We start from the raw sequence: 18,294 nt of genomic DNA, 5'->3' as shown, positions 1-18,294 counted from the left end.
CATATGTATGCTATGTGCTATATGAAGATACACAAAAGCTATGTGTGAGGAACCAAATTAAATGAAAGTTGTTTTTCACTGAAAAACATCCTTCCTATTGCTGCTGAAACATCATTGGTTTGTTTGTATTGTCACAAACATTATGTAACCATTACAATTGGTGCTGTTGTCCTGGATGGGAGTGAGGTTTAGGGGGTTGAGTGTAACTGTCGTAGGCCAGTAAGAGCTGTGCAAATCCCTCATAGACCGGGTCGATTAGGACCGGTTACACTTACATAAGCATCATTCACATTGTCAGTCCAAATCCGATTAGAATCTGATCTAAATTATTTACTGTCAAAATTGGGTATCGCAACTGTTCAGATCCGATTTGTGTGTCCCATGCTCCTCTTTTGTTTTCCGGAATATCTGCATTGGTTTAAATGGAAATTGCGTTGTGTTGGTAGTATACACCAAAAACATCAACAACAGCAATGTGGAGGGGTTTACAATACAGAAGTTGTCTTATTTACAACATGACCATGTGTAGTCGCGCGCTGGACTACTGCGTCTTGTGAGGCAGTGGCAGAAAGAGGCTGGTGCGGATTTATTCCGTGCTGTGGTCTCCGACGGTCTCAAAACATGTCTCCATGTCCATGTCAACATGTTCTCGCCTCTCTTCACTGCTTACCTGTCCATTTCAGGATTAATTTTAAGATTTTGGTGTTTGTTTTAGCACCTAAATATCTTTCTGACCTGATCAAGCTGTATGCTCCGCTAAGAGCACTTAGATCTGCTGACAATTGTCTTTTAGTCGTCCCACGGGTAAAGTTGAAGAGCAGGGGTGACCGAGCATTTGCAGTGGCGGCACCGAAGCTCTGGAAAAGTTTACCCCTCTACATTAGATAGGATCAAACACTTGCTGTTTTTAAATCTAGCCTAAAAACTTAATTTTATAGTCTGGCATTTGACGCTATGTGAGAGTTGCTTTTTTATTGTGTCTTATTGTTTTCTTCTATGCTGTTGATTGTTTGTATCATTGATATGTGATATGTGTGTAGAGAAATTTGATAAACACTTGCTGTTTTTAAAAAGTGCTTTATAAATAAATTTTGACTTTGACCTTGACTCCATGTTATTGTCTTCTGCTCATCCGGCACTATACAACAGCACAACATTGTTTCTGCAGCAACTTTCAGCATGTTTACTTTGACAATATCTGACATTTACATTTTACGTGGTGTGAGAAAGACACATAAACTATGCAAAATCCAATCAGAGCGGTCAGACTAGACGCATTTCCAGAAATGCGCTTTGAATAAGATTTGAAACCACATATGAATGTTGCTCGAAATGCATTTCATGTGATTTTTTGCTGTTCACACTTGCTAAATCTGATCAAACTTCAATTGGATATGCACAAAAATCAGATTTGGACTGACAGTCTGAACGTAGCCTTAGTAAACCATATTTGATTTGAAAGCTGCAGTGAAGTAGTCTGGCTATCACCAGACCAAGCTCAATCTTTTAAGATTGAAAAATTAGTCTGGGGAGTCTGCTCTGTATTTTCTGCACAAGAGGCGTGATCAACGGGCATAGTTCAAATGTCTCTGTACGCAATTGGATAGTCCTTCAACCAATCAGACCAAAGATCCAGGTGATGTACTTTGCAGCGAAAACTCCAGGCAGTAAAACGTGTCAACAAACGTGTTGGTTTGTAACATTGATCAGCGGTTTGCAGAAGCAGCGATGGCAGCGAGCAATTTTTGCAGGTTGTGCAAAAAAAACCATGAAAGTGAGTGGTATTTACACCCACTCGAGCGATTTGTTTGCTAAACTAAAGAAGCCATTGAGCATCGTCGCGACGTTAAAAGGAATTGGATTGGATTGGATTAAACCCGCCAATAGCGCGCCAGGTGGATAAGCCAGTTTGTGATTGGACCCCGCAAATTTGTAACGGAAGCAGGATAGAAGAATGTACAGGTTTCCAGCCTGAGCTGCAGGGCGAAATCAAATCGCCGGCAGATCGGGCTGGGTTTACCCAGTCTAGCAGTGGAGGGCAAGGGAACAATAACTTTTGAAATTTGTATTTCATGGAAGAAGAAAAAATGTCATGCAGATTTAAAACGACGTAAGGGTGAGTAAATGATGATAAAACTTTTTTTTACTCATTTTTGGGTGAACCATATCCCTTCAAGAGCTTACAATTAATTGTGATGATTCTTAGAAACCCATGTATGGCTATAGCAGCTCTCAGTCCATCTCACCTGAGCTCATGAGAAGTACAGCCTGCAGCAGCGCCACCTCCGAGTCATCCAGGTTGAACTGTGACAGGCTCTTGCCCAAATCAAAGATGGCATCGGACACCACTCCTAACCCTCCATTCTTCAGCTGCTCTCGACTGACAGCCATCTCTCCGCTTAAGGTCAGCGTCTCGCTCTCTGGGTCATACCGCACCGCTGCACGCAAGGACATGATCTCCATACAGCAGCCTTTCAGCAGGATAATCTGGTCTTCACAGGGCAGCTGGACACAAGTGGAGGAACTGATTCTTGTGCTTTTACAGAACACATGATACATTTCGAGGCTCAAAAACAAGGATGGTTCACTATTTGATTGTGAATTATGCTGGTCAACAACTTAAGGAAGAGAAAAAAATAAATCAACCTGACTAACGTAGATGGGGTTATGCTGAAATTGAAAGATTTTTCCAGGTTATGACATTTTTGGCAGTATAGAAGTTCCTATTTAATTACATTTACATTTACATTTACATTTATTCATTTAGCTGACGCTTTTATACAAAGCGACTTACAATTGCTATATATGTCAGAGGTCGCACGCCTCTGGAGCAACTAGGGATTAAGTGTCTTGCTCAGGGACACATTGGTGTCTCACAATGGATTCGAACCCGGGTCTCTCACACCAAAGGCATGTGTCTTATCCATTGCGCCACACCCACACCCACAATTATAATACATTTTCTTTTTCATTTGATATGTGTGTCTTTTTCATTTATACGTGTGAACATTTTTAATAATAAAGTATTTTACAAATATATTATATAAAAAGTATACATTTAAAAAGTTAAATTCCATGAAAATATACAAAATTAGGACAAAAAAAATTCATACATGTAAATGTATACTTTTATAAGTAATACATTTAAAATTATTATGAAAATTGTAATCAGAATTTTCTGGTTTGAATTTTTCTAACAAAAAACCAATCCTTGTTTTCGTGCCTCTGACCTTTAAAAAAAAAGGTATTTTGGGATTCCTAGTGCAATTAAACTAAAGGCTTCAATGTCCTCCAATGTAGCGAGATAACAAGTGGTCATTTGAGATCATCATGTGTTCACATGAGCAATTAGAATGGCAAATTAAGTGATTGAAAGCACAGCAACAGCCCATAATGAAGCCATTACTCAAATGCGGTAGCAAAGATGAGGAAACACACGAGCAGTCGTGGTTCAAAAAGTACAGGGACAGCTGGAGCCGAGCAGATAATTGCTTTGTCACAGCGGTCTCTGTATGACAATTGCCGCAATAATGCAGAACAGTGTTATTTATGAAAATGTGCATTTATGGAATAACTATTAGCTGTGCAGAGGCTTTTTCAGGCCGATGGAGAATTGTTTTTTTGTGCAGTGCCCTACAACAACAGACACTGACCTCAGAGAACATGGGCAGTTTTTTGGCAAAGTCCACAACTCGTGTGATGGCAGGGGTGATGATCTTGGTGAATTCACTGAAGGCCTCCAGGTCGACTTTGTCGTTGTCTGATGTGGGTGCTGGAGACTGCCCAATGTCTTCTGGCTGAAAGACAAACAATGAATAGGTTTGGAGTGAAATAAGGTTCAACAACAGGACAACATTCACATTTTCGAACTATTTACTGGCCCCACCTTAAGAAACAATACATTTCATTTTTACCAAATTTGTGAGAATGATGTGTGTGTAACGTGTAGGTCTATGTCTGTTTAGTTTCATTGTGTTTTGGTTCTATTTTCCCTGTTCCCATTTTGCCTGGGTTCCTGATCATTATTAGTCTCCCTGGTGGTTCTGTTTTACCATGATTGTAAAATCTCTTTGTATTTAAAGGGGTGGCATAATGCCCTTTTCACAAGATGTAAAATAACTTTGATTACTTTGAACTTTTGATTTGAGTGTGTATGTTAAGTTTTAGCTCAAAATACCCCACAGATATTTTTATATAGCATGTTAAAGTTGTCACTTTTTGAGGGTGAGCAAAAATGCACGGTTTTTGTGTCTGTCTCTTTAAAAGCAAATGAGCTGCTGCTCCCAGCACAGGGGGCGGAGCTACAACAGCGTGTGTCCTTTTACCTCCTTTTACCTCACACAGACATGCACTGGAAATGTAAAAAACGTTTAGCCTTTTATGTTCAAACCGGAGTCATACAAAGATGGAGAGACTCAAGAAGAAGTGACAACATGTAGACAACATTTCTGAATGGTTAGTTGGTGAATTTGTGTAGCTTATGTGTAGATATCTTCTAGTCATTGATTAGCATATTCTGTCTTGATAATCTATAAATCGCGTTCCCGGGGGCGGGGTTTATGTAAATTTTAGGGTTTGTGATGTCACTAACCCGGGAGGAATGTTGTGTAGTCCCTACCAGCCGTTTGTTGTAGTCCTTAAAAAGCAATTTCTTTAAAAAAAAATATCTCCCTTTGCTTTGAACTATGAGTGTTGTAACTTTGCAGATGTTGTTTATGCTCAAACAGCAACATTACACACTAACTAGAGTTAGAAAAGTGAAATCATATTCGACCACCCCTTTAAGCCCTCAGTTTCCTTTGTTTCATTGCCTGGAATCGTCTGTGTTTTATGTGGTTGTGTGTTAGTTTGCACCTGCATGTTCCTTTGAGGATCAATAAAGAAGTGTTTGATTGGATTCTCCTGCATCATGTGATTACTACAGCCACTACTTGTGACAGCATGTATGTTTTGTATGTTTTTTTAAAGTATCTAAATCAATAGCAATCTTTGAAATTGGCAACAATTGGAAATAAAGCTATAGTGATATTTTGACAGCTCTTAATGCACTTTTACTATGATGGCATACAGTGGAAAACATACTAACCTTCAAAAGTTTGGGGTCAGTAAATATATATATAAAGATATATATTATACATTTAAAAGTCAATCAATACTTTTTATTCAGCATAGATTTTTATTTAACTGGCTATATCATGGTAGAAAATCAACCCAGGTGGCCTGTAGCTCATATATATAGAATGTTTCTCTCTGTAAAAGTAATTTGAATCGGTCACCACCCCGAATACTCTTTTTAATCGTTTCTAAACCCTCAACCATTAGGCTTTCTGGATTACTATTGTGCACATTTTGGAAGTGTTTTGCCATAGGGTAATCTAAATATTTATGCTCCGATACTCTGTCTTTGAGATGTCTCTTGGTCCGGCCTACATAAAAGCATCCACATTTGCATGGTAACCATGTCTTTAAAATTTTCTACCATGATATAGCCAGTTAAATAAAGGCTTTTTAAATCATTTTGAAGAAGAGTGCCTTGGATCTTGAATTCCCGACCCCAAAGAGCACCTTCAAACACTTTTTATTGAACTCCCTGAGCACCCTGGACATTTTTTTTACATTTTAAAATATATTCACCTAGAAAACAGTTATTTTACATTGTAATACTATTTCACAATATTAGTTTTTAATGTCTTTTTGATCAAATGAATCTAAACTTGGTGCAATTCGCTTGTGTGCACACTAACCAAACAAATTTAACTCTGATGACAAATGAATCCATTCATCCATCCTCAAACTAATTTATCTGATTGTTTTAGGGTCATTTAAGAGCTCTTCGGTCAATAGCTGCATTCGAAAGCTTAAAAATACTGCCTTTGGAGGACGAATCCACGTCCGAATCCAATGTTACCTTCTCCTGAGATACCTTCATCTGATCGAATTTTAAATGCAGCCTTTGATATCCCACAATCTGGTGCATTCCGTTCTGTGGCAGTTAAACTAAAAATAAAATAAAGATGGCACCTGAAAGTTGTGGTTGGTGGTCAGTTTGAGTATAAATCTATGTTTTTGACCAACTTTATCTACTTTTTATGTTATTCCTAGTTAGAAATGACTATTAAAGTGATTAAATATTCACTTAGTTATCATCAAATCTCTATTTTGTAGTACTTCGTTAAAACGTTATGCTGCAGCCTGTCCGAAATCAGTTTTTCGTGAGGTACATTTGTGTACAAAAGCTGTCTGCAAAGATTGCTATGCATGTACTTTGACAAGGTCTCATGATCACAGACATACAGACACAATCAGGCCTCTTACTAGGAACTTGCGTTTCTGTTTCCAGTGAGGGCCCTGGGCATTGGTGTGGCGATGAGCCTCCGTCACCATACGAATGAGCTCCCACTCCGTGACGGTGGGCTCAGGTCGGTTGTGCAGCGTTTTCACAACCTCCTCTTTCTTCCTCCGTTCCCGGTTTTCCTCGATCAGACGCCTCTTGGCCACACGCTTTGAATCATCCAGCACCACTGCCAGGGACATGAATCACTCGCACAATCACTCATTTAATACTCTCAGTACTAAACAGGAAATGACAGACAATGTTATGTAATGTTATTATGTGTATGGAGATTATAGTAGGTTTTTTCAAAGGCCACATTTATAAATGTATTTTTTGACAATGTCTTTCATAGACTAATATGTCATTTTTACTGATACAGAAATCTCAACATCAGATTACGCTGAATTAAAACTTTGTGTTTATATATATATATATATATATATATACACACAAACACACAGATGCATATCTATATCTACCATATATATACACAATTACATCCATCCATCCATCTATTTATCATCTATCCATCTGTCTATCTATCTATTTATATATCGTCTGTCTGTCTGTCTGTCTGTCTATTCCAAAATGATCACACTTGTAACACAGCTAGTCATTCTTTCAAAACCTGGCCTTGTCCTTTCATTACGTTATACACATTTCAGTCCACATAATCATTGTTTCAAACACAAGATTATTGTGAGAACATAATGAGAACATTTGGTTTAATCACTGAAAAAACAACAGTATGATCTTCTTTCAGTTTAGTACTTTTAACAATCAGTTCATTCAATGTCAAACAATTCAAGATACATGTTTCAAAACAGCCTTGTTGCTGAAATAATTACAGTAACGCAGGCTACAGGTGCCACATTAGAAAATGCACTATCATTACCTAAAATTATACAATTGACATAAAAACATAATGTTTGTAATAGTATCTATTTAGTGTGTTTTCAAAGGGTGTGATTAAGTATATGTGTGCTAGAACAGAGTTTGCTGGCAATCACTTGTGAAAAAGAATTCATTACATTTGGTAAAACATATCGAAAATTGCAAACAAGTTCTATAAAATCTATGTCCACACTGGACTCCACCGAATCAATATCTATAGAAATCTATAGATGTTCCAAATGATCCACTGATTAACCATTAAGATCAGTGGGATTAAATAATAGACAAATGTATGAAACTGAACGAGAAGAGATGCAAATCAAAAGTTTGATAGTAAGGGCTTTATAAAAGGCAGTTACTGTAAATTGAACATTTATATAGATGAAACACTCATTTTGTGTAGTGAAAAGGGTTCTTTGTGATTTTGTGTATTGTACAAGCACAATTGAAAATATGATGAAATGTGCACTTTTGATGATCTGTTGTGTTATTAGCAATAAAATAAAAACTGGAACCGAATGTCCCCACAAGGATAGTAAAACCTGACATTTTTTTATATTGTGGTGAAAAAAACTTTGGCCCCCATGAAACTAAATCATACTAAATTTAGTTTTTTTGAAAATGTAAAAACGCAGTATGTTTTATGTAAGATTTAGGTTTAGGGGATATCATTTAAAGTATAACAATCATTATGTCTAGGAGAATCCTCAAAAAACACAAAAACTCAACATGTGTGGGTGAACACTCACAGTCAATGGCCATGCCCACCGAGATGCACTTCTTGAAGCGGCACAGCTGGCACTGGTTGCGGGTGATTTTATCAATGATGCAGCAGCTGTCATATTTACAAGAATAGGAAGGATGAAGATTCTTCTGTATTGTCCTCCTGAAGAAACCCTAAGGGCAGAAGGAAGCAAATGAATGAGTAAGTACAGACTGTGATTGAGAGTCAAGCGGTTCATGGGTTGGAAATCTCACCTTGCAGCCCTCACATGTGATGCAACGGTAATGGTAGCCGGTGGCCTTGTCCCCGCACACCACACATGGCTCATCTTTCTCCAGGTAGCTGGGAACATACCCTAGAACAGAGATGCTATTCACTAGAAGATAAGGAGGAAAATGGGCTGTTACAGCAGAATACATACACACACACAAACACACACCACCTCTACAACCCAGAGACCATTTCTACAAAACTGATTGTCAAATTGTTAATAACTCCTTTTGTGTTCCGGGAAATCATACATATTTCAAGCATCATGATGGTGAGATGGATAACAGAATTTTTTTAATTTATTCCAAAATGATCTGCAGATGGTGCAACTCAACTGAACTGACTTAACATAGACATTATGGTGTGATTTCTGCCACGGCGTTACAGACAAATACATTTACCTAGAATAATCATGCTTTAACATAATTCTCAAAGACATAAATATTTATTTTTGGAAGTTGCATTCAAAATACGCTTTGCTCAAAAAAAGGAGGGGGTACGTTTGGGCATCATAAGCCCAAAATATTTGGGTTTAGACTGCAGTGACAGCGTATCCAAAATCCTTACCAGACGTGCTCTGCATAGAGCATTGACTATTCTTTCTTTTTCTTTTCACTCCATTCGGCCACCTGATGAGAGAAGGGAGAGATAAGTATACAGTAAAATCAGAAATAATCAGATTTTCATTTACTATTTCACAAGACAAGCCTCCTATATACACAACAGCTGAAAAGTTTGAAGTCCGTATGATTTTTTTATATTTTTGAAAGCTCACATTCAAGGTTAGATTTATGTGATCAAAAATTTGTAATATTATAAAATGTAATAAAATAAAATAATTAATATTGTGAAATATCTAAAAATATTTTCTAATTGAATATATATATTGAATATTTTATAACGTAATTTATTCCTCTGATGCAAAGCTGAATTTTCAGCATGGTTACTCCAGTCTTCACTTGAACGAGTGTAATTTGTATTTCCAGTATGGAAATTTATTTACAGTATGTATTAAGGTCTAATGGTAAAACTGATACTATATAGCGTCATCAAACAGAATAATTACGTAACACTCCACTTGTTTAGACAAACAGGCAGTCAAGGTGGTAACAATTATAGCAAAATCCAGCAGTTATACTACATAGGCCCCTGTTGTATGAATAATTCTCATATTTATATTAGTTGTATGCCTGAGATTTAAATGAAAACCACAAAAACATGCAATTTGGTTAAATATTTTTTCAAAATATCTGCTTCTCTTACCTCCCAAAAAAAATGGTTTAGTCCGATCTAAAATATGTATTAATTATTCAGTCAGTGACAAACATCAGATGGACCCAATACAATTGTAAGTCCCAGCCCAGCTCGTGAACAGAACCAATCAGAGTTGAGGCGGCAGTGCCTGAAGTTAACGATGAACTTGGTGGAAGAGCAGGAGACTGACTGACAAAATGTCGGGGAAAAGAAAACATAAATCAGGGTACCAGAAACGCCATGAAAAGAAGGATAGGGAGGCCAGGAGAGTTGTTGTATCCCAGTCGATCAAGACGTTCTTAAAGACAGGTTGTATTATTTCGCTGGGAATGAGAAATCTACCGTCTACAGCCTGCCGGGTCCTGTCACTCACTCTTCATTATCGGTGCGCACCACAATCGACCGAATGATTACGTGGTTAAAATCCCTGTCTTTTTACACTATTGTTTACACGAGTCACGACACATTGCATTACGCACCTGACCTGCCGGCTGATGATGTATTTATTACATCAAGAAAACACGAATACAACACACTGCACTTGGATGAATACATTTATTAGCTTTATTTAATAATATTACCAGTTCCATATTATCCTTATTAAAAAATAAGACAATAAATGATTTTTTTATTTGACTGCACTTAAATTCTTTTTGATTTATGAATTATAGCAGACTGATGGGAAAAACATTATTTTACTGTTACTTTTTTAAAATTGGTTCATTATTATGTAACAATTTCTTGCTTTTTGTTAGTTTTTATCAGTTTAAATTTATATATAAACATTTAACTTTTAAAATAAAGGTTTTACAACAACATCACCATCTTCTGTTATATGTGGACCTCCATGCTCATCTATTGTACAGTATATGATATTGGTGGAGGGTGGTGGGGGCCCACATCAATATATTTTTTCAGGGGGCCCGAATCCTCTAGCTATTGCCCTGATGCTAACTCAGACAGGACAAAGTGTTTTAAAAAAATTAAACACTTCGCTTTTAAGGGATAGTTCACCTAAAAATTTTTATTAGGTCATAATTTACTCACCCTCATGTCAATCCAAACCTGTATGACTTTCTTTCTTCTAAAAACGTAAAGTAAAGTACGGAACGTAAAGTAAGTCATTTTGAGAAATGTTTCTCTTTTTTTGTCAATAGGCTTCAGTGGAAGTCAATGGGGACCAAAACAGTTTGGTTACAAACATTCTTCAAAATATCTATTCAATGGACGAAAATAATTCAGGGTTGGAACAACAAGAGGGTGAGTAAAAGATGACTAACTTTTTTCATTTTTGGCTGTAGTTAAAACTATCACTTTAACTAAGTGGGAAAAATAAATACATGTGGTGACCATGCGGTGGCACTGTTTTAAAATAATTTCACACTGCATTAATAACCTCAGCTGACCGCCTTCATTTGTCTGTCAACATTGTTGCATCACCTTGTAAAACTGAAAGAACAGCATTAGATCAAACCACAAACCCGTTTCAAGTGTTAAATTCATGTGACTACCCCCCCCCAAAAAAAACATAAGCAGCACTTTCACGCAAGTACCTCAGTTGGTAGTGAATAACAACAAATGTCTCTGTCTACATGTGGAGGATATGAACTCCCTAGCACGATACAGCAAATGAACCTAACACACCTCCATGAACCAGTGCACAGTCCAGTTCACGCAAGGCAATGCTTGTGTGTATGGAGCTGAACACATCAACATCGATAGTATCCATATCAGTATCACTCAACATAATAATTATGAAGATACAATAGAGTGTTACATTATTCATATACTGCATGAAGATAAGATTGTGTTACATAACCAATGACTAAAACATGACAGTCTACTGAACTCAAAACCAACAGCAAATAACTGAAACGAACGTGAAAACTTACTATCAAATGCAATATATTCAAACATCACCAGATATGTGGGATTTGAGTTTCACTAAACACACACAAAATCTTTTTTAAAGCAATCTTTTCTTTCTACCCTCTCGGACAGAACAGTATTAAGTCCAACTGACGATCTGCCCGTACATCAACAGACACAACTGAACAAACAGAAGGAATGGGATGGATGGAGAAAGAACATTTATATTCTAACCTGTTGACATAATAGGGCTGTAAAATGTGCATGATTGCAGTCTCCCTCCTCTTGCCAAGCTGTCAGCAATCTATCTGCAGTAACAGGGACTCTGAGCTGGTAGGATGACACTTCTCTCACCAACCCCAACCCATCCCTCTCTCCCTCCACACACACACACACACACACTCCTCCTCCTGCCACAGCTCCTGTGCATCAGCCCTGTGAGCCCCACCCCTCCTCCATCACTAACCCTCAGCTCTCATCTTCCTCTTAACTCTCTCACTGTTTCTGTCTGACAAAATCATACACAATGAAGCAAAGGACTCTCTGTCTTTAGCTAAATAATGATTGGTGCAGTCAGTGCTGTTATTTGCACATACTACAGAAAACGAATACTAATATTCAGCTTTAGAGTTTCTAGCATATTTATACATTCATGCATAAATCCTCAACAGAACTATGTTAGAGCCGGACACACAGTGTTGTACACATCTTCAGTGTATCAATTCATATCTAATATTTTGCATTATTCTGAATAAATATTTGTCCTTAATAATTTTTATAATAATAATACAAATTATTAGTTACTAAATAATAGTTGTTGTTTTTTTTTATCATACATTTTAAAATTATTTTTAAAATAGACAGTGGAAATCTGCGATATAAAATATTTGTAAAAATGTAAACGAAATTTAAAAAAAGATTTATTTTGAACATTTTAAATCACTGCAATTTAGGACTTTAAAGCATATTTACACACATCCCAAACATTTTATATATATATACACAAAGAAGTGTAGCATGTCTGCTAACAGTATATATATACACTTTTTGGTTGCGAACAAGTTAAAAATGAGAGTTTCTATCTCGTGGCTAAAGCTACACGTGAGCCGATGACACATCAAAACAAAGTCCACGGGTGGACATCAAAGTTCCACTTCCTCCTTTAATTCCTGCACATGCTTTAAAGCAGAGAGGAGCTGAGAGACGAACGTACACGCTCAGAGTGAATAAGCCTTTAAATGCTCACTCACGCATGCTTTCTGCTAATCAAATTATAGAGGCGTAATTAAATGGCGGGTCGAGGCGAGGCAGGCACAGGACAAATCTGCCTTTCAGGGAACCATCTGAAAGTTCTCTAGCTGCATAATAATCCCACAACTGACCCACAGGGCCATAAAACTGTGTGTGAGTGTGTGTGCGGTTGTGTGCATGCAGTAACTGAAAGTCTGGGGGGAGGGCAAGACCATGAGGCAGCACATGTGAGAGACACGTGCTTGAACGCTTCAAACACACACACACACACACATACACACACACTGGTCACAGACAATCCACCGACTGTCGTAATGATTCAGTGTCCTGAATTGTCTCTTGCAGGACAGTGGCCCCATCTGCCTTTGGTACCTCTCTCTCTTTTGCTCTCTAATCTCTCTCTCTATTTGTCTTATTCCTCATCAAATCGTATCATCTAATCTTAAAACACTTCACACATTTGGACGAATCATCAGGCACTCTGGATTACAATCACATTCGGTTAGGTTAATACTTACTGCTTCCTGTGTAAATACTCCTTTTATGCGTTTAAACATTATATTAATGCTGCTGTTTTGAATTTATTATATACTTGAGTCTGATTGTTCAGTCAATCAGTTCAGTTCAGGCATTGAGCAGTCAAATATATAAATATAATGATGCTACACTCTATTATTGACCATTGTACCTGGCAGCCAATCTAGTTTTATGTCTCTCTTATCACTCTGCGGCCTCTTTCATCTCACATAATAAAATAATTTCAAGTCAAATCAATATATCATGTCCATTTATGTGGTAAGGTGTAAGTGTAACATTTAGAGAAACCCTTTCTGTTTTGAATTATTCTAATTGAGTATTTGATACTAACTGCCAATTTGATAAAAAAAACTCTCAAAATCTATTGTAGAAAATATTATAATTATTATTCATTTAGAATTTTATCATATATTATTATTATTTAATATTGTTATTATTATTATTCATGTATTAGCATTACAATTTGAGTGAAAAGTTTTATTACATGAATTTGAGAACATAAACACTACACAAAAAATCTGATTTGTAATATGCTGGATTTTGTACAACCAACAGTCAATATTATTTCATAATATACTCAGGGTTTATCAAAATAAAAATGTAAAACTTTAATATTATAAATTATATTCATATATTTTTAGATTTTTTAATGAAGCACATTTTTTCCCCTAGGAACTAACACTTCTGTTAACTAATCAGGCAGACACAGTTATTGGTAATCTAAAACTGGACAAATATCAGCCGATAAGTAAATCAGGGGTAGTTCAGACAAAAATGAAAATTCTGTCATCATTTACTCACCCTCATGGTGTTCCAAACCTGTATGAATTTCTTTCTTCTGTGGAACATAAAATAAGATATTCTGAAGAAAGTTCTTGACCAAACAGTTTTGTGACATTGAGATATTTTTTTGGTAACACTTTACAATAAGGTTAGTTAGTTTACATTAGTTAACTACATTAGTTAGCATGAACTAATAATGAACTGCACTTATACAGCATTTATTAATCTTTGTTAATGTTAATTTCAACATTTACTAATACTTTATTAAAATCTTGTTAACATTAGTTAATGTACCGTGAACTAACATGAACAAACAATGAACAGCTAACGTTAGTTACAGTATGTTACAGTAATGTTACAGTTAGTTACAGTTAACTAACGTTAACAAAGATGAACAAATACAGTAACAAATGGATTGTTCATGGTTAGTTCATGTTAGTTAATACATTACCTAATGTTAACTAATGAACCTTATTGTAAAGTGTTACCATTTTTTTTTATGTTCCACAAAAGAAAGAAAGTTATTCCGATTTGGGATGACAGAATGAATAATTGATGACAGAATTTTCATTTTTGGCGGAACTATCCCTGTAAGAGCTAACATGTTTTATAAATGGTAAACACACACACACATGATAACTCACCGTGTCTCATCTCCCTCTGGCAGGTTAAGCTCCTGCTCTTTTTGTTCCATTCACCTTGATTCCATCCAGCATCCAATCACACGAGACTGAGGCGGACCCGACCCTCGCCGCTTTGCTCAGCATACGCAGGGTCAGTATCAGTCAACTGCTATAAGATAGGTCATGATGACATAGCCCGAGCGTATTTCCTGCTCTGAATCAAATGCGTCTATACCTGTTTAAGAGAAAAATATAATTCATCTTAACTAATGTAATAAACATTTCAAGCATAAAGAGAGTCAAAAAGTGAATTTCTCGAATCAAATCATCTTCACATGACACCTCTTCACTGCTCCTGTCCTCTAGAGGCTGCACCATACTTCATTTGTAAAGCAGCTGTGGCTCAGCTTCAACACACGGTGGTGCACATGCGCATGAGATCATCATGTCTGACCTCTCACCCCCAGAGCTCAGGCCAAGCTGCTCTCATTAGAGGGAAAAGGCCAAATGATAAATGCATATCCCTCACGCCTGTGTGTTATTTTTCCATTCCTCCTCTGAAGCTGGTATGGCTTCATTGTGCAAGGTCAATAACTCTGCCATTTCCAAGGCAACCACTCGGTCTAATTATAGGAAAGCTGAACTGGGTTATTCCATAATGGCTGACCTCAGTATTTAATATTTTAGCAGTTCATTCCATCTCGGGATTAATTAAAAAGATTTTAGAGATTTAGTTTGTGAAGGATGTCACACTTTTTTCTGTCTCTCTCTCTCATCGCTCTGACATGCATTATTACCTGCATCATGTCACACCTGTAAGAGCCATTAAAGCTCCTTGAATGTAAATCAGTGTGATGTATGATGTCATAACTCACATAGTACCCTAAACAAGATCAGACATGAGACGCCCACTGAACACACAATTACTATTGAATCTCTTTTATATGATAGATTCTGGCTTCTGATTGGTCAATATTAGAGTCCAACTAAAATCTACAATAGAATAACTAAATATATTTAGCCGACATTTTTTCAGAAAGCAATTGTTGGACCCGGTACAGAACCTTTAACATACAAAAAAGTTGTATCAAATATAAAATCTGAAAAATCGATGACGTATACGTGCTGTAATAAATCCAACAGAGAGGAATCTCTGAACTGCGGCCCAAACAAACATCTCACGTTACAGATCAAGATCATTTATAAAGGTTTTTTATAATCGTGATGCCGGTTAAACATCGTGATGTCTAGTACAGGTTTGAGATCTGATGGAGGAATTTGACCATCTGTAATTCTCATAGAGAGAGCTTTCTTGGCTGCAGTATCTGCCTGTTTGATATTAAACAAATAATTTAACTGATTTTATTCAACAATCTACTGTAGTTCCATTTTTCTAATTCAATAGTTCTGGTCAATAGCTTCTATTGTCAGTCTAATGGAACAATTTGATTGTGTGTGTGTTTACACAGGCATTGTAGCAGCCTTGGCCAAAGACACATACATAACCTTCCCTCAGGAAATCTGTTCTTTAAATCTGATTGTTGCAACCATAGAGCCTTGAACATCTGCAGAACAATCAGAAACAACTCAAATAAAACTGTATCAGTGATTCAGATGACCACGATTTACTAATTTATCAGCTAAATGGCTATTTGTAAAATCAGAAACAATTTAAGTAGAAAGCAGCTTCATTCCTTTGCTTTCTGAACTTATTCAAGTACAGACAGCGGACATACATTTGTATACAGCTCATGCACACAGTCCATATGGCTGAAACACATTTTGGCAGAAGAGGACTCATGGGATGCCAAGAAAATTACTAGATTTGCAAAATAAAATTGACCTCTCTCATTCCCTTCCAGGTGAAGTGGCCCGCTAGCTCTGCTTTCCATCTCTCATTTATTTTCAATGGGGAAATAAACCTAGCAGAAACAGGAACACAGCAACGTATGTTTAGAATTAAATAACAGAAACCCAAAACAAGTGCCTTGAGTGCTGAGTCTGTTTCTTTCAATATAATATTGTGGGTAATGTATTAGTCAGGAAATGCGTGTCTGGGCAGATTGTCTAGCTACAGCAGTTGAAAAGCTAAAACCATGTCAGCGAAGTGGCAGATTTGTCAAATAGAATTTAAGAGGATGTTTGGAATTCGACTTAATTATGTGGCTGTTTTGAAGAACTTAACCATAAAAAGCTGTGATGGATGTCCTATGTAGAAGCTTGTGAATTTTAGGAAGAAAAGCAGAAAAAGTGACAGTTGTAAACACCATTTTGGTGGATTGGTTCAGTTTCATATCTGGATTGAACTAAATCATCTGAGATACCTACAAAATGTTTTGGTAGAATGAAGAAATTGTTTCTAAATAAAACCATAATTTGGTTATTTACAAAAGCAGACAAAATTAGATCAAACTGGATCAGATATTCTTTGAGACTCTCCTGGACTGCTCAACTGAAGTCACTTCAAGAAAATGGCAGTGGGAATTCCCCAAAACTGAGCCATGTAACCACCAAAATCCTCAGTTATAGGATATTGCAATAAACAAACACTGCATGTTATGGTAGACGATGGCAAGATCCAATCTTTGAATCTGATCTGCTGAAAATCAGAAAGTCTTTAGCTTTTACTTTACTTATACCAGGAGATGAAGCATAAACATGATGACAGCCATATATGTTCAGCATTGCAGTCTTACATGTAAAACTAAGGCACTTATATTAAGTTGCATTAGATATGAGCATTTCCTAAGTGCTTCAAATCTAAATGTAATTGGCCACAGTGTTTAAGCAATATTTTTGTGCGTGTTCTGTAATAGTCAAATTGATGTTATTTAAAGAAAAAAAGAAAACCAACTGAACTGAATCAGTATTCTTCTGTCTGTAAAAAAAAAAAAAAAAACGTTAATCCAATAATTATTATTATTTTTTTTTATGTGAATGTCTCTAAAAAGCCTTACAGAGTTAGTTAAACAGCCTTGACAAGGTCTTCTTAAACCATCAAATAATCTACTGCTTGTTGCTAAAGTAACTGTCCTCCTATTCGGCCCTCAACAACAAGTGAAGAACTGATTATTGATGTTGCAGAATAATTATGTCAGGTACTGACAGCTGAGGTCAAGAGGGTTGAAAGCAAATGAATCAAATGTGTGCTCCGTTCCCTCCATGTGCTCCTGTTTATTGTGCTGTCGATAGCAATTGTGTCTCTCCACAGTGACTCTGAGCACTGGAACACTTGCATGAGTCAGAGCAGCATGTAACATTCACAAGAAGGCAATGTGATAAGCAGGATGAAGAATTAGATTTATCCCTGACATTGTGATTAATTGACTTGCTAGCGCAAAGCCGAGCTGACAAGCGGTGACTGAATGAGACACTGACAACTGCATGCATTCACTGTGAAATGCCTCATGGCCTTCAGTCACACCATGTAAGAAAGCCTGGTGGGACCTTTTGCACGCTTTAAGCAAATGGTGAAAATGAAAACAACTTACAATATAATCCAGGGGTGTCCAATCCTGCTCCTGGACGGTCACTGTCCTGCAGAGTTCAGCTCCGACTCTAATTAAACACACCTGAAGCAGCTGAACAAGTTCTTACCAAGCATACTAGAAACTTCCAGGCAGGTGTGTTGAGGCAAGTTGGGGCTAAACTCTGCAGGACAGAGGCCCTCCAGGAGCAGGATTGGACACCCCTAGTATAATCATTACAGCTGATGAACCTATAAGGAATTAGTTGATGTCAAATAATAAAGTCTT

The 18,294-nt window shown here is 36.9% G+C and overlaps 1 protein-coding gene and 1 long non-coding RNA gene across 7 annotated transcripts in view; one reads left to right on the top strand and one right to left on the bottom strand.

The window, feature by feature from the left end:
- The window catches only part of thraa (thyroid hormone receptor alpha a), a 41,987-nt gene that overhangs the window by 4,042 nt on the left and 19,651 nt on the right, over positions 1-18,294 (bottom strand). The window contains exons 2-9 of one of the 6 annotated variants that reach the window (XM_082167610.1): positions 16,383-16,461; positions 14,561-14,774; positions 8,790-8,851; positions 8,207-8,328; positions 7,978-8,125; positions 6,316-6,521; positions 3,654-3,797; positions 2,247-2,505 (exon numbers count right to left, since the gene is read on the bottom strand). In XM_082167610.1, the coding sequence (XP_082023736.1) occupies positions 2,247-2,505; positions 3,654-3,797; positions 6,316-6,521; positions 7,978-8,125; positions 8,207-8,328; positions 8,790-8,851; positions 14,561-14,610 (991 nt within the window). In that variant the 5' untranslated portion in view covers positions 14,611-14,774; positions 16,383-16,461. Of the gene's footprint in view, positions 1-2,246; positions 2,506-3,653; positions 3,798-6,315; positions 6,522-7,977; positions 8,126-8,206; positions 8,329-8,789; positions 8,852-11,579; positions 13,897-13,934; positions 13,973-14,560; positions 14,775-16,382; positions 16,462-18,294 lie in introns of those variants that run through there. The other 5 variants (XM_082167612.1, XM_082167609.1, XM_082167614.1 and 2 more) reach the window with 5 other exon arrangements.
- LOC309497413 lies at positions 3,804-5,738 on the top strand. The gene is made up of 2 exons (XR_014205516.1): positions 3,804-4,311; positions 4,345-5,738. It is a non-coding gene; the product is annotated as an uncharacterized lncRNA (long non-coding RNA).

The sequence above is a fragment of the Leuciscus leuciscus genome (genome assembly GCF_965113295.1).
Source record: "Leuciscus leuciscus genome assembly, chromosome: 1".
Classification (NCBI taxonomy): domain Eukaryota; kingdom Metazoa; phylum Chordata; class Actinopteri; order Cypriniformes; family Leuciscidae; genus Leuciscus; species Leuciscus leuciscus.
The sequence above is the reverse complement of the archived record's forward strand: the minus strand, read 5'-3'. Positions and strand labels throughout refer to the sequence as shown.